Raw genomic sequence first — 23,110 nt, forward strand, 5'->3', positions numbered from 1 at the left:
CTAACAGTAACCCATCTAACCCTAACACTAAGGCTAACGCTAACCCATCTAACACTAACACTAAGGCTAACGCTAACCCATCTAACCCTAACACTACGGCTAACGGTAACCCATCTAACCCTAACACTAAGGCTAACAGTAACCCATCTAACCCTAACACTAACACTAAGGCTAACGCTAACCCATCTAACCCTAACACTAAGGCTAACGGTAACCCATCTAACACTAAGGCTAACGGTAATCCATCTAACTCTAACACTAAGGCTAACGGTAACCCATCTAAGCCTAACACTAAGGCTAACAGTAACCCATGTAACCCTAACACTAATGTGTGATAGTTGCTCACCAGAACTTGGTAGTCGGGTCCCAGGGCCTGCTCCCATTTCACCCTGGGCTCCATCTCAGCCAGGGAGACCGGCTCAACAGCTGAAACACACAAGCACACAGGTGAGGCTGGGTGTGTGTGTGTGTGTGTGTGTGTGTGTGTGTGTGTGTGTGTGCGCGTGTGTGCGTGTGTGTGTGTGTGTGTGTGTGTGTGTGTCCGTGCGTGCATACGTGCGTGTTTTTGTGTCAGAAAGTAACAGTAGGAGATCATTTTACAACAGTTCCTCCAAGAAGAAATCAACATTACTTGAGGGTGAAGTTTGATTGAATGAGAAAAGTCAAACACAGGACACTTATGAGGTAACAAGATGCCTTCCTGTATCAAAAAAACACTGAAATGAACTCTGAGCCCATGAATACTCATGATAATACTCATGACTCCGCTCCCAAAACTGCAGGCTCAATTTACAGTTAACCTGGGGGAAATCAGACAGACGCCAAGAAAATGTACATGCATGTGTGTGTGTGTGTGTGTGTGTGTGTGTGTGTGTGTGTGTGTGTGAGTGTGAGACTTGGAGTCTGGTTGCTTTGCGCACACACACACACACACACACACACACGCAACTGTTTTGAGAATACTGTACACGGTATGTGAGGCTGCTGTACGAGCCCACAGCTCCGAGTACAGTATCTGATTAAATTAGCATTGCTAACCTCCCCACTGCCGCACAATTCATCTCAAATGTTTGGCTGAATAAACACAGCAATACATTGTTAGGGGGCACGTCGAAAGGAGACCGCTCGACATCTGCGAGCCAGGCCTCGGAGGCTGCATAGCGTGTGAGACGTGCATCACAGGGAGACGCGCTGGGAGAGAGGGAGAGCGACGGTAGCCGGCCGTTGGAGGCCCCCTCCGCTGTGACCAGAGTAGAGGGGCCTGCCTGGCGTGCAACACGACACGCCAGGACGGAGGTTTTGGCGGGTAGAGGTGGGAGGGAGATGGCCTATCCTGTCAGGACGAATTAGGGCGAGGTGTAACGTGAGCCCCCCCCCCCCACCTCCACTCTACAACAATCTACTTAGCCCCGCCCTGAAAACTCCCCTCACATCCCTCTTGATGTTGAGTGATACTGGCCCTAGCTTAGAATACTGGTGGAAGGGTGCAAGTGGGGACCAGAGTGGTGGTTGTGGGGACCAGAGTGGTGGTGGGGGACCAGAGTGGTGGTTGTGGGGGACCAGAGTGGTGGTGGTGGGGGACCAGAGTGGTGGTTGTGGGGGACCAGAGTGGTGTTGGGGGACCAGAGTGGTGGTGGGGGACCAGAGTGGTGGTGGGGGACCAGAGTGGTGGTGGTGGGGACCAGAGTGGTGGTGGGGGACCAGAGTGGTGGTGTTGGGGACCAGAGTGGTGGTGGGGGACCAGAGTGGTGGTGGTGGGGACCAGAGTGGTGGTGGTGGGGACCAGAGTGGTGGTGGTGGGGGACCAGAGTGGTGGTGTTGGGGACCAGAGTGGTGGTGGTGGGGACCAGAGTGGTGGTGGTGGGGGACCAGAGTGGTGGTTGTGGGGGACCAGAATGGTGGTGTTGGGGGACCAGAGTGGTGGTGGTGGGGGACCAGAGTGGTGGTGGTGGGGGACCAGAATGGTGGTGTTGGGGGACCAGAGTGGTGGTGGTGGGGGACCAGAGTGGTGGTGGTGGGGGACCAGAGTGGTGGTGGTGGGGGACCAGAGTGGTGGTTGTGGGGGACCAGAGTGGTGGTTGTGGGGGACCAGAGTGGTGGTGGGGGACCAGAGTGGTGGTGGTGGGGACCAGAGTGGTGGTTGTGGGGGACCAGAGTGGTGGTGGGGGACCAGAGTGGTGGTGGTGGGGACCAGAGTGGTGGTTGTGGGGGACCAGAGTGGTGGTGTTGGGGACCAGAGTGGTGGTGGGGGACCAGAGTGGTGGTGGTGGGGGACCAGAGTGGTGGTGGTGGGGGACCAGAGTGGTGGTTGTGGGGGACCAGAGTGGTGGTTGTGGGGGACCAGAGTGGTGGTGTTGGGGACCAGAGTGGTGGTGGTGGGGGACCAGAGTGGTGGTTGTGGGGGACCAGAATGGTGGTGTTGGGGGACCAGAGTGGTGGTGGTGGGGGACCAGAGTGGTGGTGGTGGGGGACCAGAGTGGTGGTGGTGGGGACCAGAGTGGTGGTGTTGGGGACCAGAGTGGTGGTTGGGGACCAGAGTGGTGGTGGGGGACCAGAGTGGTGGTGGTGGGGGACCAGAGTGGTGGTGGGGGACCAGAGTGGTGGTGGTGGGGGACCAGAGTGGTGGCTTGGCTGTGGGGACAGGGAGTGAGGAGGAGGGTGGAGAGTCTGTATTTGAGTTACAGCGTGGCCCGTGGGTGACCCAGGCTCAGAGGCGGTGGGGGGTGGCGGGCCGAAGAGCCGGCGACACGGGATCAGGTTCTGAGTGCTGAGGTAACGTTAGTAATGACTGCGCTGGAGACGGCTACGTGGGGATGAAAAAACTGTGTTTGTGAGAGAGAGAGAGGGGGGGAGAGAAAGGGGGTGAGCGTGTGTGTGTGTGTGTGTGTGTGTGTGTGTGAGGGGGGTAAGTGAAGACAATCACCCCCAGGATAGTGCCCCCTTGTGTCCAAAGATCCATCAGCGACCGGAGGTGCTTTTTTGAAAGCGGCTTTTCTGTATGCGTGTGTGTGTTTATATAGCCGTCTGTCTCTCTGAGTGACAGCTCCCTCCATCTGGAGAGCAGAGGGGGGGCTTGGTAGTTGGACCTGTGGAGTAATGAGGCGTGCGCGTGTGTGTGTGTGTGTGTGCACGCGTGTGGTTGTGTAGGCGTAGGGAGGGATGAGCTCACCCCGGGCCAGCTGTGTTTTGCTGGTGTTCAGGCCAACCTCTGGTGGCTCCAGGCTGACATTGGGGGCTACGGCCGACAAGCGCACCTTGATCTCGGCAGACCTTTTCAAGGACACGCGCGATGGCTCTCTCTGGACTGTGGCAACACGTATACAAGCATGAGGGCACACACACTTGGACAAACGTGCGTGTGCGCGCGCACACACACACACACACACACACAAAGAGGGGAGCATGCACACATACAGGTCTGACATATCATATTCAATAACATCAGCCAGACAAAACACATCCCAGCTAGCTTTGGTTGGATTGTGGCCACTCTTGGACTGTGTCCAGGGCTATTTGTGGTGAACATGAACCAGAGAGCTTAAATGAATGGATCCTGGAAGTCCATTGTGAAAACTCTTGTAAAAAAAATGTCCTGCACCTTGAACAAATAACATTACATATGAACCTGTTTCGAACCTGTCCTCAGTCCAGATGTAGACCCAAAACATGATCTACTATTTCCCCCCCAAAACATCCACTTTTAGTTCACTAGCTGTGTTACTTTACTCTCTATTTACACACCACAGGGGGATACTTCCATCCAAGCGTTATACAGGCACCAGCGTTCGCATACCTTCGCTGTTATTCACCGCTAAAACGTTACAGTTTCATCCAGCTCCTCCGAGCCCAGCGCCGGGCAGGATGTGAGGACAGACGCTAGGCGAGGGGACGCTCGGCTTGTTTTTACAGGCTCCCTTTTCACGGCACCGAGCGCTGTATCTCTTTCCACGAGGGGAATGGAAGACCAGGCATCTGGGAGAGATAAGAGTCCCCTCTTCTAAATCAGCCCCTTTCACTACGAAGGTTAAAGGCAGAGGAGCTGACTGTATGGGGGCTGGCTAGTAGAAATTAGGGCGTGCATCTCTTCTGGTCTGTGTCCGGGGCGCCTCGTCCATTTAAGGCTCGAGAACTGGGTTAGGGTTAGGGTTAACCCTTACCCTAACCCTAACCCTAACCCCTAACCCTAACATTGTGAAATTAGAAGCGTTTTGTTTGTGGAAGGCTGGGTTGAAAAGGGAAATGATCATTGGAGAGAACAAATGTTTTACGGTAGGAATGCGAGGAGTAGTCCTACTGAGATGGTGAACACAGGCCTTATTTACTTTAAATGTGACTTGACTTGCTACCTAATGGCATTATGGGGTCATCTTTTCATAAGACTTGAAGAAGCCAATAATCTCTATAAAACAGCACTAAAACACCAAAGCTATGACTTATTGTACCCACCTATCAATCAATCAATCAATCAATCAATCAAAGCTTTATTTACCTATCACTGATGGAGGGTGTTCATAGAGACCGGGAACCGCCCCACACATACCTGTGTCCAGGGACCTCTCGGAAGTCCTGGTCTTGGCTTTGGGAGCGGCCATCTTCCTGACCAGGGTGAGTTGGACCGTCTGGCCCGTCTGCTTCATCACCTCCAGCACTTCCTGGTTGGTGAAGCCCTGCAGGTTCACCCCGTCCAGCTGAGGGCATGGAGCAGGGGTCAAGGGGTCAGGTCATGGGGTTAGGAAGTCATGGACACAAGCACACGCTGTACAGGAGCACATATACAGGTAGTCATGGATGCAAACACACACTTACTGTACAGGTGCATACACGCGTGCACAAAAAAAGAAGAAAAACACACACACGCACACGCACTCACACACACACACACACACACACACACACACACACACACACAGGGCCTCACCGCTATGATCCTGTCATGGACGCGTATGTTGCCGCTCTGCTCGGCGGCGCTCCCCGGAACCACGTGCTTCACGAACACGCCCACCGCATCTGACCAGGACGACACACGCATCACAACCACGCCGTCAGCTGGACGACACACACATCACAACCACACCGTCAGCTGGACGACACACACATCACAACCACACCGTCAGCTGGACGACACACGCATCACAACCACGCCATCAGCTGGACGACACACACATCACAACCACGCCGTCAGCTGGACGACACACACATCACAACCACGCCATCAGCTGGACGACACACACATCACAACCACGCCATCAGCTGGACGACACACACATCACAACCACACAGTCAGCTGGACGGCACACACATCACAACCATGTCAGCTGGACGACACACACACACACATCACAACCACAACGTCAGCTGGACGACACACACATCACAACCACACCGTCAGCTGGACGACACACACATCACAACCACGCAGTCAGCTGGACGACACGCACATCACAACCACGTCAGCTGGACGACACACACACACACACACACATCACAACCACGTCAGCTGGACGACACACACATCACAACCACAACGTCAGCTGGATGACACACACACACATCACATTCACAACATCAGCTGGACGACACACACATAAATCACATTCACATCAGCTGGACGACACACACATCAGAACCACCATTGACGGTTTTCATGGCGGCCATGTTGGAGGTTTAAGCTTAGGTTTACGCTAACTAGCTAGATAGGTAGATCAATAGACAAATTGATAGACCTATCTATTTAGCTAGCTATCTACATTCAGTAGCCTAAAACGTCCAACATGGCCGAATGATGACAGGCTGTGAAAACCCTCTATTGGGAGGTATTGGTGTGACTAAAGTCCCGTTCTGAGGCGAGATGAGGTAGCACCTTCGGTGGTCAGGGCGTTGTAGCCAATGATGGAGATCCCCAGGCTCTGGCCCTGCTTCTTGGTCAGAGGGACCTCGTAGATCTCGTAGCCCTCCAGGTTGGGCTGGAAGCAAAACACGAAACCGTCAGAGTGATGTAGGTGTGATTTTTTGGTGTGTGCAGAATCGGAGAAGGTGCCAAGCGTCTGTGTGTGTGTGTGCATGCGTGTGTGTGTGTGTATGTGCGTGTGGGCGTCGCTCACCGTGCTGCTGACTCTGCGCTGAGGGAGGAGGGCGGAGGGCGGGGGCAGGACAGAGACGGGGGCGGTGCTGGGGGGGGCCGGGGGCGGGGCCGGGGGCGGGGCGGCCTGGACCAGGGGGTCCCGGGCGATGAGCATGCGCACGCGGCTCCCACAGCCCTGCAGCACCCTGACCACCTGGTCGCTGGCCAGCCCCCGCGTGGACGTCTCACCGATACGCAGGATGTGGTCACCTGTACGCAGACGCCCATCCTGTACAACACAGGGGAATAGAGAGAGAGAGAGAGAGAGAGAGAGAGAGAGAGGGAGGGGGGGGGGGGAGAGAGAGGTAGAAAGAGAGAGAGAGAGAGAGAGAGAGAGAGGGAGAGAGAGAGAGAGAGGGGGGCGGGGGGAGAGAGAGAGAGAGAGAGAGAGAGAAAGAGGTAGAGAGAGAAAAAGAGAGAGAGGGATAGGGAGAGGGAGAAAGAGAGACGGAGAGACAGACAGAGATAGACAGACAGAGAGACAAACAGACAGAGAGAAAGAGAGAGAGGAAGAAAAGAGAGAAAAAGAGAGAGAGAGAAAAAAGAGAGAAGTGATAGGAGGAAGAGAGATAAATTAGGAAAAACTAAGTGTGGGACAGGACCTCAGGCCTAGAAAATTATCATTTTACAGCAAAGCAACATCCTATCATGCAGGATGATAGTGTGTGGGTCCATCCAGAACACTGTGCTCCCAGCTGGGCGTCACGGCTTGGCAGTCCCTCCGAAACACATCCTGAAAGTCTCGACAGCAGCCTGCATGAACCCAAACTATCATGCGGTTTGATGTGCCACTCGAGCAGCCTAACTGGTGGGGATGGGGTGTGTGTGTGTGTGGAGGGGGGGGGGGGGGGGGGTACTGTGTGATGCACAGGCCAAGCAGAATACACAGAGAGAGAAGGGGGGGGGGGGTAACGCTATAATAAGCGGAAGAGGGAGGGGAAGAGACATGAAAAGGCTGATGATGCATAAACAAGTGAGGAAATCTCCGCGTTGTCCCATGCCTCTGTTCCGTAGGACAACAGGGGAGCATTGAAGCTGCCCGCTGCCACTAGACGCTGAAATGGGAAACGGCGGCGCAGACAAAGACCCAATTTTGACAGCTTTTTTGGAGCATAAGATCTAGTGATGTGTGAAATGCTGCACTGTGCCTTTTGAACAAGAAGGGTTTTGTTGCCCGGGCCCTCGGACACTGGGACGGAGAGAAAAGAGAGAGAAAGAGAGAGGGGGTTGAGGTGGGGGTCCCCAAACAGGAACAGGAAGGTTTTCTGAATCCAGATCCCTTCTGGATGACACCTTTTGTTTTCCTATATAAAAAGAGGTTAGCTAATACTGACTTTTTTTTTTTTTACTTTTTTTTCTAACAAATCAAATGACATGTTCCCATGGTAATTCTTAATGCCCTCAAAGCTCACAAAAGCCAGGGAGCAAAGCAAAGCATGGAGGGGTGTGTAAAAGGGCTACTTTACGGTCGGATCAGGACCGATCAGCCAGTAAACCCTTGCTGGACATCTTTGCCAACAGATACCATCCATACCACTCAAAAGGCCTGATGCTGGGGAGAGGAAGCCTTGAGACACCATCCTGATCCCGCGAGTTCACTTTCAGTTTCTCTCCGCAGATCAGTCCGGACTCCCCCCCCCCCCCCCCCATCTCCAACGATTTCTCTCCAATCACGTTTTGACCGGGCCAATCAGAGACTGTGTTCTGACTGCTTTTTCTGCCCCCCAGTAGAACATAACCCTGGATTGGCTCCTGTGGCAAAACAGTCTCCCGAAGCAATGAGCAGTAACGTTAACGTTAGTAGAATAAACCCAGTACAGTTCTACACTATAAGAATATAGAATATAGTGCCTGTCTGACTCCTGGAGGAACGGTGGAAAACTCGCCGAAATGGAGCCGTGTGGTGAAACATGGCCAAGCTCGGAAGAATCATGCCGAGGGCCAGCCTGCCCGCGAAGCGTTCAAACAGCGTGCTGGAAAACCTGAACGGAGGGTGTCCAAGCCTATTGTTGGTACTCGTGCGCAAGGGAATATAAGAGTGGTTCAGACGAAGTTGGTAAGTGTTTTTGCTACCAAATTCTCACCGGACCTTGATGCAGAGACGCTGTCTAACTATTTGGCTGCTCAACTTGACCGTGTCGTTAACTGTGAACGTATTGTCACTGCGAGCAACAGATATAGCTCGTTTAAAGTGTGTGTTGAGTGCAATGAAGTTGCGGACATGTACAACCCAGAACTCTGGCCTGAAGGCTCTGTTGTGAGGCGATATTATGAGCCACGCAAAGCGGGAGAGACGGGAGCTAGCACAGCTAGGCCTATCTCTGCTTCACTTGGTGCAAGAGCACCGAACGGGGTCACCCTGCCCAGTTAAACTTTATGCGGGTTGGATCATACAACTGCCGCGGGCTACGCCTGGGCAACAACGCAGGAGACAGAGCCCGACGTATAGTAGTTGACAACCTGCTGAAAAACTGTGATATTTTATGTTTACAAGAAACTTTTTTATCTAAACAGGACTTGGGAAATTTGAACTCTTTTAATGACAATTTCCATGGGGCTGGTGAGTCCACTACTGACCTATCTATGGGGATAGTGAGAGGAAGGATAGCAGGGGGCGTGGCCATCCTTTGGCACAAAAAGATGGACTCTGCGATCAATGTCATTAGGCTAGAAGCTGACTGGTGTATCGCTATACAGATAAAAATGAATAACAAAGAGGCTACTATCCTCAATGTATACACACCGTATGAGTCACAACAAAATGAAGACGAATACCTGAATCGTCTAGCTTTTATAAATTCTTTTATTTCTGATAATCATTCCACAAGTATCTATGTAGTCGGTGACATGAATGCTGATCTATCAGACAAAAGTTCCTTGTTTGCAAAGCATATGCTGCAGTTTTGTGATGATAACAATCTTATATTATCCAGCCAAAAGCTCCTACCTGCAGATAGTTATTCTTACATAAGTGAGGCCTGGCACTCTACATCATGGCTTGACCACTGCATTAGCACTGCTGATGCTCATGCTATTCTAAGATCTATGGAGATTGTGTATGAGGCATCTATGTCTGATCATGTTCCCTTTGTCATGTCACTTGATTGTGACAGTCTCCCAGAGATGTCTCAGGAGGTTAATAGTGCCTGTAAGGCTAAACTGGATTGGTCTAAGCTCACAGATGAGGATGTGATGTTATACTACGGGAGAACTGATGTCCTTCTAAGTAATGTATATCTACCCAGAGATGCAATTATGTGTCCTGATGTGAATTGTAACAAAAGCTCTCACTGTAAGGACATCTGTCACATGTATAATTGTATTGTGGGAGCTGTGTATGAAGCTAGTAGGCCATGCTTTACTCACTCTGATAAAAGACACAGCATTAAGCCAGGGTGGAATAAACATGTGGCTGCTCATCATGCTGAAGCTAAGAATGCCTTTAAGGAGTGGGTCCTGGCAGGTAGGCCCAGAGAGGGGCCTGTCCTGGATCACAAAAAGCGTACTAACGCTCAATATAAATATGCAGTTCGGTATATCAGCAAACACGAACAAGTAATGAGAGCGGACTCTATGGCTGAAAAGCTCCTTGGTAACGATGCTACTGGCTTCTGGAAGGAGGTGAGAGCTCTGAACAGAGGCAGTACATCGTTACCATGTACCATAGAAGGAGTCTCGGGAGCCGACAACATAGCTGATTTGTGGAGACAACATTATTCTGAGCTATTCAATTGTGTTAAAAGTGACCCCTACAAAGTGGGCAACATTGCCAACAGTGACACAGTGGGAACAACAGCCAATGAGGTCTATCAAGCTATTACACAGCTAGCTGATAACAAAGCTAGCGGCTTAGATCAGATCACTGCAGAGCACCTCAAACTTGCAAGTCCGAGGGTCGCTGCCCTTCTCGCCATCTGTTTTACTGGCCTTATGAATCATGGTCTGCTGCCGGACTCCATGTTGTCTGTTACTCTGGTGCCTGTCATCAAGGACAAAGCGGGCAAGGTGGGGAGCTTGGATAATTACAGACCAATTGCTCTAGCTAGTGTGTTATCCAAAGTCCTAGAAAGAATTTTATTAGACAGATTATGTTTTTATTTTGGTACCACAGACAACCAGTTTGGCTTCAAGGCTAAGCATGGTAGTGATTTATGTATCTATGCCCTGAAGGAAATTGTTGAAATGTATAGAAGACAGAATTCCTCTGTGTTAATTGGTTTTATTGATGCCTCTAAAGCTTTTGATCGAGTCAACCATCATAAGCTGTTCATAAAACTGAGTCAAAGAGGAGTGCCTAACAGTATAATTAGGGTCCTGGCATATTGGTATGCCAACCAGAGCATGCAGGTCAAATGGGGTAATGCAGTCTCTGGACCTTTCGGTGTTGGTAATGGGGTTCGCCAGGGGGGGCTACTCTCACCAGCCCTCTTTAATGTGTACATGAACGATTTATCTGACCAGCTAAGAGGCTGTAAAACAGGATGTATGATTGGTAACACCCTGGTAAACCATCTTATGTATGCCGATGATCTGGCTATTTTCTCTCCTAGCAGTGCTGGGTTCCAACAGATGTTGAATATATGCTCTGAGTATGGTGTCCATTTTGATGTGAAATACAATGCTAAAAAGAGCATCGTCATGATCTGTAAAACAAAAGGGGACAAAGATCTAATCTTCCCATCATTTTACCTCTCAGGGCAAGTTCTATCTGTATGCTGTAAAGCTAAGTATCTGGGACATGTCATCACAGATCAAATGTCTGATGATGATGACTTGTATAGACAGCGCCGCATGTTATATGCACAAGCTAACATGTTGGTTAGGAAATTCCACTGGTGCTCAGACAATGTCAAGATAAGCCTGTTTAGAGCGTACTGTACTCCTCTCTACACTGCTCCCTTGTGGATAAAGTTTAAAAAGGCTAGCATCCATAAGCTTAAGGTTGCCTATAATGACTGCATGCGTATATTGCTTAAAAAGCCAAGGTGGTACAGTGCAAGTGAACTGTTTTGTAGTGCAGGTGTCAATACGTTTCATGCCCTGTTGAGGAATCTGATGTACAAATTTATATGCCGACTGAATGGTTCTCAGAATTCCATTATTGTGCTGCTGTCAAATCCTGTTTTCAGTGCGGTGAGATACCAGTCACCTATGTGGAAACACTGGTATTGTTGCCTTTTTTAATTTTTGTTGTATGTGTTTTGTAATGGACCATGAGTCTGCATAATAAAAGTTGATTGATTGATTGATATAAGTGCAGTTATTGCAGGAACACACTCAATAAAAATTAAACAAGACCAAGAGGATGCACTAGCGGTGAGGAAAATATGTTTTCGCCGTTCTTCTGACTGGATTTGGCAACAGCTTTGTTTTGCTGATTGGCTGAAGGCGTTAGTCTGTCAAGCCAAGTACCCGCCCACTGAAATCGTCGGAAATAGAGGGAAGGACTGATCTGAGAGAAACAAAGTGAGCTCGCTAGATCAGGACGGTCCCGCGAGGCTGGAGGTACGAGTACGACCAGCGTGAGGCGCTGTAGCGAGCTGGGTCTCACCTTGTCAGCCACACTGTTGGGCACCAGAGTCCTGACCACCACGCCTGTGGCTTTGCCTCCCACGATGCCAAAGCCCAGCCCCGAACCGTCGTTCACCAGCTCGATCTCCTCCACGTGGGCCCAGTGCTCCTGGAACACACACACACACACACACACACACAGACACAGACACACACACACACACACACACACACAAAACACAACATTTACAACATCCTCCACATCGGCCCACTGCTCCTGGAACACACATACTGTAGTACAGAAGACGTCACAACATGACAGAGAACAGGGAAGAAACCCAGAGTGAATTAGAATCACAATCAGATTTTATTTTGGCAGGTAAATAAATAAATAAAGTAGTTTTTACACATACTAGGAATGTGTTCTGGTCAGTTGGTGCATAACACTGATGGACAGACAACAGTAGACAGAGTGCAGGGACTAGACAGGACAGTGCAAAATATATATTAACGCTAGAATTCTGCATTCATACCAAAACCCAAGATATACATTTAATGATTGGAGTCGATGGAGTATATAGATAATTAGTTCTATTATTTATAATTTTAGTACTTCTAGGCCAGTTCTGACTCTTTTGTTGATTTATTTTCGATTTCCCCAAAATGGACAGATCGGCTATATTTATCAGCAAAGCTTTTTAAGGGATTTTTGAGGATAAGCTGAAGTGAGGCTGGTCCAGTTAAGGACTGGTGTAAGGAACAAACCTTCATGTCCGATGTCTGTCTTTAGTCAATCGAGTTATGTCAGTAATCAGTGAATAGTTTTCCATCACAGGAAGAACACTTAAGGTACTTTCCTTGAGGTAATTGCATACTGCTGTGGAGCTCCACCAGTCGCTCCCGATGTTAAAACACATTTACTAAACCTCCCGAACAAACAATGCAATCTAAAACAAGCAACTGATCAGTGTGGGGTAATGAAGAGCGAGTCCTGTTCCCCAGCCTGGGTACCTCACTCATCACACACGCTCTCTCTCACACACTCACTCACACACTCACACACGCACACACACTCACATACGCACACACTCACACACACACACTCACTCACACACTCACACACACACACACTCGCACGCGCACGCACACACTCACACACACACACTCACACACGCACACACGCACGCACGCATGCACGCACACACACACACACACACACACACACACGCACACACGCACACACGCACACACGCACACTCTCACACTCTCACTCACACACTCACACACTCACACACTCACACACTCACACACACACACACCCCTCCAGCCCTCATGACACACACCCAATCTCGCAGGTTCTTTATTAAATGGCTGCAATCAGAGCACTTCTTTGGTCCTATTACCCAGTATTATCTGATGGAGGACTTCCGTGCTTGGCTGTGTAATGAACGCTCATTGTGCCGCAGGACTGCGTCCCCAGGAGACAGAGCTCTCTACCCAAGAGCCCCTTCACAGAACAGAGCCATTTCCCAGATAAGAGCTGGAGCTACACAAACGGAGATGTGTTTCAGAGGCCGGGGGCTGGTTTATGTCTTATTACAGTAGGTACTGTACCTGCTCGGAGAACAAGCATCGCCCGAGTGAACAATGTGAACATTATTAGACAAGTTGGACTGCAAAGCCTCAGACCCGGGGGTGTTAAACCTGCTTTGTGAACTATGCGTGCGTGCCCTTTTCTGAACAGGACACATTGACCTGTGTCCAGGCCGAGGCCACCTGGTATCTTTCATAATAACCCAAACCAAAAAGTCAACGTAGCCCACTAATCTAAAGAGCTTTAGAAAATGTAACTGACTTTATTCAACACAGGTGATATCCTGAAAGTGCAAGACATTTTGACAGAAGACTCTTCACAGTGAAAAGGCCAAATCCCCTGCCTGCTCAGCTCCATGACATGGAGCAGGATTATTAGTCAAACACTGCAGACTTTTCTCATGGAATAAAAACAAACTGCTTTAGATATGAGACCGCTATAATGAGAAGGCCACAATGGGACCGCAAGAAACACAGCTTTAAGTTTCAGAGAAAATAATTATCCTGCCGACCAGCCTATGACGTTGTCCTACAGTAGATTATTCCTCCTATCGGTGTGTAGCTTGAGGCCTAGTTTTAAATGTCTCCCAACGAATGAACAACAATTAAGACTGGAGATGGAATGCGCTCTACAAATAAAGCTTTGATTGATTGATTGATTGATTGACGGCTAACAGCCTCATGTTCTAGAACGTTACGTCAGTTGCGAGATGTTTGTATGAGAGTGGAATATGAGCAACATTCTGGACTGTACGCTGTTCCAGGAACCGGCAGGATGACACCCTAGGGCACTGGTCGTTATTCACATTTCAATAGGTAAATATTTTCTCAGCTTTTCACGATAAGAGGACATGTTTGCCTGAAGGGAGGTGGAGTGAGACTATTCAAAGGGCAGAGCTGAGCTGAGGAACATCTGTTTTGAAAGATGACTCAGCGGATGAGTACAAGGGAGACGAGAGGCCTTCGTTCTGTGAGTGACAGGTGCCTTGTCACAGGTATGTGATGTCTTGTTTGGCCTCCATTAGATGAGCCATACCACGGCATTCCCATCTATAAAGGGAACCTGCCACACTGACAACAGCTATAAACACACGATAAACTGCATAGTTGAACAGGAATATCAGACTTCTGATTTATATTTTTACAAGTGGCTTATTTGCAACTTTGCCGTGGTAGGAGGGCAGCCAAGTCCACACTTCAACTGTTCTAACGGAGGGAAATCGGCGCTGTCTGGGTTTGTGTTTAAAGGTGGCGTCCTGGCGTTGGGTGACAGGTACTTAGCTAGACCTGGGTGCAGCAATACAATCAAATCCAGACTTTCTTCTTCTCTTTTTTTTATTTTTGTGTTATTACCCAGCGGTCCATTAAACAACCTCAAGAGAAAGAGCACATGAATAAAACAGAAGCGCCACTGCCAGGTCTCAATATGTAGGATGTGGCCTTGATCCAGGAAGGATTAAAAACAAGCAGAATAGTGGAATACCAAACTATAATGAGTACAAAATAGCATGGTGGGATTGGGCCAGAGCTAACTTGTAGCATAGTGCATCAATACTGGGTCTGGCAGGTCTGGCTCTACTTTAGACAGCACCTTGCTTCCCTTTTCTTTTTCTGGAAAACAGACAGGGGGCAGTCCAGGGTCAACCCCTCTGACCCCAGGGGTCGGTCTGAGATGACCCTGACCTCATCTCCTGACCTCACTTTCTATGGACGTTGCAGGCATTCAGTTACCTGAACAAGCGAATGGAAAAGATGAAAACAGCATTTAATTTGCTGAAATTTCCGCAGACTGCAACGGGGTTGATGCGTAGCTCTCACCTGGTATGACCATACCGATCTAGCGAGTTCACTGCTTCGCTCCGCAATATCGGTCTGGCCTTCGCCCCATAGAGAGCGATTATGTGGGCGGGGGTACTTGCCGTGACAGACAAACACCTTCAGCCAATCAGCGTTCAGCAAACTTTTGTCAAATCCAGACTCGGAAGAACAGCGAAAACATATTTTCCACTGAGAAACTCCGCTAGTGCATACTCTTTTCTTGTTTAAGTGTTGTGATTAAGTCTATTTCTGCAATAATTGCACTTATAGCTGCGTTTATTCTTCTAACGTTAACGTTACCACTCGTTGCTTCAGGAGCCGTCATGTTTGTTTAGCGAGCGGCAGGGACACGAACCAATCAGGGACTGCTTTCCACTGTGGGGCGGGACAGCAGTTAAAACGCAGTCCCTGATTGGCCCGCCGGTATGGTCTGGATTTTGGCATAATCGCTCTGGAGGAGGCGAAGGCCAGACCGTTCTGCGTTAGTGAAACAGAATGTGAGCTCGCGAGAACGGGATGGTCGTACCGGGCCAGCGTAGCTCAGGAGGTAGAGCGGCCGATTGGGGATCTGAAGGTACCCAGTTCGGTCCCAGATCCCAGCTCCCAGCAGTGTGCCCAAGTGTCCTTGAGCAAAATAGTTCACGTGGCACAGTGGCGCAGTACTTAACACTGTCACACCACTCCCACTTATCACTGTCGCCTCACACCACTCCCACTTATCACTGTCGCCTCACACCACTCCCACTTAACACTGTCGCCTCACACCACTCCCACTTAACACTGTCGCCCCACACCACTCCCACTCAACACTGTCGCCTCACACCACTCCCACTCAACACTGTCACCTCACACCACTCCCACTTAACACTGTCACCTCACACCACTCCCACTTAACACTGTCGCCTCACACCACTCCCACTTAACACTGTCGCCTCACACCACTCCCGCTTAACACTGTCGCCTCACACCACTCCCACTCAACACTGTCGCCTCACACCACTCCCACTCAACACTGTCGCCTCACACCACTCCCACTCAACACTGTCGCCTCACACCACTCCCACTTAACACTGTCGCCTCACACCACTCCCACACCACTCCCACTTAACTGTCGCCTCACACCACTCCCACTTAACACTGTCGCCTCACACCACTCCCACTTAACACTGTCGCCTCAGGCCACTCCCACTTAACACTGTCGCCTCACACCACTCCCACAACACTCCCACTTAACACTGTCGCCTCACACCACTCCCGGGTCTTTCTGTGTGGACTTCGCATGTTCTCCCCGTGTTCGCAAGGGTTCCCAAAAGAACCTAATGCGAAAAACATGCAGACGAACAGATGCTCTTCAGTCCGGTCCCTGACCAGCACTTGGACTGAGCACTTGGACCTGGTCCCCACTGTTCCTGGCCTCCCTTGGAGGAGCTTGGATAGGAAAAATGAAGACAACAATTTCCACTGGGGACCTGAAGCTACGCGTATGTGTGTTGTTGTTGTTGTTGTGTGCTGTGTTGCCGCTCATGTGTGCGTATACTTGTTGTAAGTGTGCTGTGTGGCTGAATAAATACCCCCTAGAGGTCAAAATTATTGTTATTATTATTATTATCATTAATAATAACAATCATAATCATAATAATGTCATTATTATTATTATTATTATTATTAGAGTAGCCAACAACTATCCTGATGATGTAGCTGCAGATCCAGATATGTTGTTCATGCGTCTCCAACCTCATCTCTTCCCCGTCCCGTCAACATTGATTGCGCCGGCGCTCAAGACCTAAATACATTCTGTCAGGAGCAATCCTGCAAGTGAAGCACTAACTTGATTTCCTTCAGGCTTTGAGGGCATAAAAAGCATACACTCAATGTCAACAGTGCTAAAGGTATATAACTCTCAAACAAATATGAATTTCAAATCACACTTAACCAGTATTGATGCAGGACCAACAACCTGAGAGTGACCTCTAGATATGATTAATGCCCTTTAGTCTTGAGTGACAGTCAAGCTAGCTCGCCTACTGTGACAGCTGACAAGTGTCCTACTTAATTTTGTATCAGTGTTAAGTAGCGCGTGTAGTATGCACACACTGATCTGCTGTAATCATTACTTAAATATTAGTGAATGGGCAGGTGGGGACTGGTTCAGTCCAGGTAGGTTAATGTGTCAGACTCAGACTTCCTCCAGCACTTCTCCTGATTAACTGGCACTGGGACAAGAATGTCCAACCTGACTGTAGGGTTTGTTTTTTAAGGGTCTGGGGAGGTTGGGATGTGGGTATAGGATGAGTGAAATCTTTGCTACATAACTTTTTTGTATTCCTTCTATGTATGTAACTCTCCTACTGTGTACTATTTGCCCCACTATTTTAAGACTGTATATTTATTTGCCCAGGGACTGCGGGTGGAAATTAGCTGTTTAGCTATAACCTTGTACAGTGCATCTCTCCCTATCCTATAGGGTAAATGTCTACTGTACCTCGTCCCTGTCTTAAAAATAAATAAAAATCAATCAATCAAATCAATCACTTCAAAACAGAGCTGTGAACTTGAGCTTCTCCCAGCTTCTCTGTATCAAACCCAAACTGAAAACGTTGATACAAAAACCACTACATAACCAAACATTTACAAAATAACAACTGCAACACCTTATCAAGAGACGCCAGACTGAACCCTCATCACATACTGTAACAGTACAGTACATCCAGAGTAACAGATTACCAGGACAAGGTCTCGGGATTGTGTGGTTCTGGAGGTCAAAACTGAAGTAGGAAAGCCTGCTTGTAGTTATGGTGCTCTTAGAGAATAAATAGGTTTCAGAAGACTTTTAAAATGGATGCCTTAATCACTTTGGACATTTTTAAACATATGATTCAGGAATATGGGGTCGGTGTCTGTGTATGTTTTGGATAATGCTGTCATTGTATTTAAATGTGTAAAATGTATGAATGTGATTGTATATTGTTTATATTGTTTTTATATTGTTCTATACAGGTTGAAGTATTCCGTGTAACCAGGGTGTCAGTGTAAATGAGACCTTGGGTCTCAATGGACTCCCCAGGCCAAATAAAGGTTAAATAACTCAAATTTAAATCAAATCAACATGCTCTCACACTTCCAGTATGCACTTCCTTACCGTGTGGCTGGGCGTGGCGGGGCGTGGCTGAGGCAGCAGGGTTGGGGGGCCGTCTCTCGCTACCACCAGCTCCACCCTGTCCCCTGGCTGCTGGAGCAGAGAGATGGCGTGCTGCTGGGTCACGCCCTGGTCCAGCGGCGTGCCGTTGATCACCACGATCTGGTCGTTCTCCTGGAGACGCCCGTCTCTGCGGGGCGAAAATCACAAGGACGGGTGATCCTCCTCGTCAGGAAGGAAATATCCAACCTGACGTCATGGAGGAGCTGTTGGGGAGACCATTTTGTGGTCCCCGGGACCTCATATTTGTCACCTTTAGGCGACAGAGCTGTCCAAACACCTGAAACTAGACAATCGCCTCTCAACGTCATTTCTACTCCTTAAAGTCGCACTGAAACGGACGTTTGAGATCATCTAACTTCCGTAGTTTGACGTATTTCTGACGCAAACAAGCTATGAGGGTGGGACATAGGTTTAGAGGAATCTGATTGGAACATTGACAAGTGGACGGGTTTTAAGAACTTTAGACATAATTAGAATTAGAATAATTAGACACGATAGAAGGATAGCGTTGATTGACGGGTGGATGTCGTGAGATTATTGGCCTAAAATCTAAGGTACCTGTTGTCGTCATTGCACGTGACCTACCGTTTTCCAGGAAGTAAGAAATTATATACTTTGATATGAGATTACAACAAAAGTAGAATTTTGTACATTTTTTGGCATACATCGTTGAATAGGTGAACACTATGACCAATTATGTGAACCAAAATGGGACAGAATGCTTTTTTCATTTCAGTGCGACTTTAAAACAGTCAAACTGCTGCCGAGGACGGAGCAGAAGGGGGTTGGTGGTAGAGGGGAGGCTGACCTGTGTGCGAGGCCCCCAGGCTGGACTTGTCTGATGAAGACCCCGTGTCCGCCGGTGCCTCCAGGCCGGAGCCCCACCACGCTGAAGCCCAGGCCCCCAGAGAGGGGCTTAGCCAGGCTGATGTGCTCCATCTGACGCCCCTGCCACAGAAGCAACCAGTGGTCAACACAAAATTGCTGGTCGAAATAAATTGGTCGAAAGGAAAATGTTTGAGCTAAAGATTAAAAGATCAACATTCAGCATTGTTTTGTTCACTCAAAATATATCCCTTCATGAAAAGACTGTTATTTGACATGGATTGACTGCAAATGCAAACTTGACATTGACAAACTGCAAATATGTCTAAATGTAATGTTATCTTCACATAGCACATTGGTAAAACCAAATACAGTGCATATAACACTGTCATTCACCAAACACACGCATGCGCAAACACACACACACACACACGCACACACGCACACGCACACCAGCTACAACACACCTAGCTGTAACGTTGGCATACAGCTCGCAAGCTGTGAGTGGACAGAAAAAGACAGAAATGACACACACACACACACACACACACACACACCACCTACAGCACACCTAGCTGCAACGGTGGCATACAGCGAGCAGGCTGTGAGAGCCGACACGGGGGGGTGAAGGCGTGGGAAGAACAGGTGCGGCCGCCCACCTTGGCCACGGCGTGGAGCCATCTCTGGAGCTGGTCGGGGGAGGGGCGTCCCGCCGAGCCCGGGGCCGAGCCATTGGACAGGAGCGAGGCCTGGCCGGACGTGGCCAGGCTGCTGGCCGGGCGACTGGCGCTGATTATCAGCTGGCCCTTCCTGGAGAAGCTGAAATCACCGCAGGCGCCCGGCGCCATGCTGCTCAGCTGAACAGAGAGAGAGAGAGAGAGAGAGAGAGAGAGAGAGGGGGGGGGGGAGGAGGGGGAGAGGGAGGGTGGTCAGCTCACACTCACCAGAAGATTTATAAATACACTTGTATTTCACCAGCATCATCTCTGAGGTGAGGGCTGTAAAAAGCTTTTTAGGGTCGGTTTCCCAAACGCTGTCTCGAACTAGGAGGCTACTCATAGCAAGGGCTTTGAACACCAAGCTGTAAGATACCCATTCATTCCTGAAGCTGGGTTCTCAAGAGTGAACGGATCAGCTCAAAAGTACATTTCACAATTACATTTTAGGTATTCAGCAGACACTCATCCAAAGGCGACAGTACGTAGAGGTGTACGAAATGTCAAGTTCATTTCCGTTTCGGACACGTCAGATACAGTAGTACTAGATCAGATATACAGTTGGATTAAGGCCATTTGAAATGTGGATGAAAAGCAAAAAAACGTCGCATGGGCCGGGGATGGCAGCTATTCCCAGCCCTCTCTTACAGACCAGAGAGAGCTACATTCTTAAACAGCTGACGTTCCCACGATAGGAGAACATGCAGCAGATCGCTGCTTTATACCAGAGCTGATCCCCGTTAAGAAGAAGGATAGAGAGAGACTGGGCTGCCCTTCTAAACAGACGCAACGTTTGCCAAAAAAAAGATGGTGGAGTAGGGAGAGGGAAGAGGGGAGGAGTGTAAAATCAATACATTCCTCCACGGCACTCGCTGCTCCCAAACAGGTAATGTATTAATGACCTTTACACTCACATTGTGGAAACTTATCAGTCTCCTGCTTATTTGGCCCTGGCTGACGGCGCAGGTTCCTGGCCATTTCATCAATACACCTCCGACAAGGCCGTTACTCAAACCAAGACAGTAGATATTAAAGCTTGATAGATCTGCAGTGGGAGGGCCCCCCCCCCGCCAGCGCACGCCGTCACCTCCAGCTCTATATCCACGATAGGTTTTCACCTGACGCATTCATAGACACGCGTCTGACCTTCGCAGCACTTAGAATATGAAGACCAGGGTTGGTTATTGCCATTATCTTAATTTGGCCTGTGGATTGTTTATTGTAAGGAGTTATTTCCACCCCCCCTCTGCATCAATAAAACATGTCCTGAATACAAAATGAAACCGCAAAGAGCTTTGATGTCTCCTCAGCTTCAGAAAAATATGTTTATAAAAAAAATAAAAGAAAATTATGTCTTCCATTATCAACAACTTGACTTCGCAGAAGCACACTGACATTGAGGAAGAGAGAACATCCAGAGGTGTGCAGACGGTCAACGTTACGCCTCTCTCCCTGTCTCACCCGCCTGTCTCCCTGTCTCACCTGTCTGTCTCCCTGTCTCACCCGCCTGTCTCTCTATCTCACCCGCCTGTCTCCCTGTCTCACCTGTCTGTCTCTCCATTTCACCTGTCTGTCTCCCTGTCTCACCCGTCTGTCTCTCTATCTCACCTGTCTGTCTCCCTGTCTCACCCGCCTGTCTCTCTATCTCACCTGTCTGTCTCCCTGTCTCACCCGTCTGTCTCTCTATCTCACCTGTCTGTCTCCCTGTCTCACCCGTCTGTCTCTCTATCTCACCTGTCTGTCTCCCTGTCTCACCCGCCTGTCTCTCTATCTCACCTGCCTGTCTCCCTGTCTCACCCGCCTGTCTCTCTATCCCACCTGTCTGTCTCTCTGTCTCACCCGCCTGTCTATCTCACCTCTCTGTCTCCCCCGTCTGTCTCTCCATCTCACCTGTCTGTCTCCCTATCTCACCCGCCTGTCTCCCTGTCTCACCCGCCTGTCTCTCTATCTCACCTGTCTGTCTGTCTCTCTATCTCACCCGCCTGTCTCCCTGTCTCACCCGCCTGTCTCCCTGTCTCACCTGTCTGTCTCCCCGTCTCACCTGTCTGTCTCCCTGTCTCACCCGCCTGTCTCTCTGTCTCACCCGCCTGTCTCTCTGTCTCACCCGCCTGTCTCCCTGTCTCACCTGTCTGTCTCCCTGTCTCACCTGTCTGTCTCTCTGTCTCACCTGCCTGTCTCCCTGTCTCACCTGTCTGTCTCCCTGTCTCACCTGTCTGTCTCTCTGTCTCACCTGTCTGTCTCCCTGTCTCACCTGTCTGTCTCTCTGTCTCACCCGCCTGTCTCCCCGTCTCACCTGTCTGTCTCCCTGTCTCACCCGCCTGTCTCCCTGTCTCATCTGTCTCATCTGTCTGTCTCTGCGTCTCACCTGCTCTTTGAGCTGTTTGATGGAGTGCTGCAGGGTGAGGATGTGCCCCAGAAGAGGACTCTGCAGAGCTTCCCTCAGCTCGCCCAGCCTCTCGCTGTGAGTCCACTCCTCCCTCTGAGCCAGCTTCCACTGCAGACGCTCCAGGGCCTGCAGGACCTGCTGACGCTCCATGGTGGAGACTGGAGTGCGCACACACACACAGACACGCACACGCACACGCACACACACACACACACAGGTAAGCAAATTCCCAGATCATGGAAAGATACACTGCAGGAACTGAGTCTTAAGTGTAAGTGGTATGGGAGCCAGAGATAAGCAGCTGTACCTGTTGGGACATTTTCATACATCCCCCACGTGGTCTCCGATAATTCAGCACTTCAATCTGTATCAGGAAGACATCAAACATGTCGGACAAAGTGTCACCAATATATGTAATCGTTTATCATTGAATCAATAGTTGACAATATGTTTAGAATTCTCATTTACATATTGCATGGGTGATTCTGGATCACTACTTCTTAAAAGTACAAGTAGGCCTACTGCAGGGTAGGTAAGGAGGGGTTTTGCATAGTTGCTCATCTGCTTATTATGGGATGTGTTCCCGGGTGTTTACAAAGGAACTGGAAGCTTCACTGGTAGGGTTACTTTCCTTTAGTATAAAGTCAACTCAACTTAGTACAAACAGTACAAAATAGTACAAACAATCTAAGCAACATCAATCCCAATTTATTATGAAACAATAAGCTGGTCAGTTAGTTCCCCTGGTCTGTGAACCTCGCTCCCGTCTGTTAGCATTTCCAGGCAACGCGGTTTCGCCTAGCTAGTCAAACACAGTCAGCAACTCAAATAGCAAGATAGCTCGTCAGCTAGGCTGTATGTTTACAGTACTTGACCGGTCATAAAGTTTTACACATTAATCTGAGCAGATTGTAATCCAACATTGTAATCAGAGCTGTGAT

At 49.3% G+C, this 23,110-nt stretch overlaps 1 protein-coding gene across 4 annotated transcripts in view; it reads right to left on the minus strand.

Moving 5' to 3' along the window:
• The window catches only part of patj (PATJ crumbs cell polarity complex component), a 157,312-nt gene extending 134,777 nt beyond the window's left edge, over nucleotides 1-22,535 (minus strand). For 3 of the 4 annotated variants that reach the window (XM_084461679.1, XM_084461678.1, XM_084461677.1), the window contains exons 1-12: nucleotides 22,477-22,535; nucleotides 22,149-22,327; nucleotides 19,727-19,924; nucleotides 19,051-19,190; nucleotides 18,183-18,369; nucleotides 11,673-11,801; nucleotides 6,102-6,350; nucleotides 5,861-5,963; nucleotides 4,919-5,007; nucleotides 4,541-4,688; nucleotides 3,170-3,304; nucleotides 347-426 (exon numbers count right to left, since the gene is read on the minus strand). In XM_084461679.1, coding sequence (XP_084317805.1) covers nucleotides 347-426; nucleotides 3,170-3,304; nucleotides 4,541-4,688; nucleotides 4,919-5,007; nucleotides 5,861-5,963; nucleotides 6,102-6,350; nucleotides 11,673-11,801; nucleotides 18,183-18,369; nucleotides 19,051-19,190; nucleotides 19,727-19,924; nucleotides 22,149-22,327; nucleotides 22,477-22,498 — 1,659 coding nt within the window. In that variant the 5' untranslated portion in view covers nucleotides 22,499-22,535. The remainder of the gene's footprint in view (nucleotides 1-346; nucleotides 427-3,169; nucleotides 3,305-4,540; nucleotides 4,689-4,918; nucleotides 5,008-5,860; nucleotides 5,964-6,101; nucleotides 6,351-11,672; nucleotides 11,802-18,182; nucleotides 18,370-19,050; nucleotides 19,191-19,726; nucleotides 19,925-22,148; nucleotides 22,328-22,476) is intronic. The other variant, XM_084461680.1, reaches the window with a different exon arrangement.
• Between the last annotated feature and the right edge of the window lie 575 nt (nucleotides 22,536-23,110).

Source organism: Borostomias antarcticus, assembly GCF_949987555.1.
Source record: "Borostomias antarcticus genome assembly, chromosome: 3".
In the NCBI taxonomy this organism is placed as follows: domain Eukaryota; kingdom Metazoa; phylum Chordata; class Actinopteri; order Stomiiformes; family Stomiidae; genus Borostomias; species Borostomias antarcticus.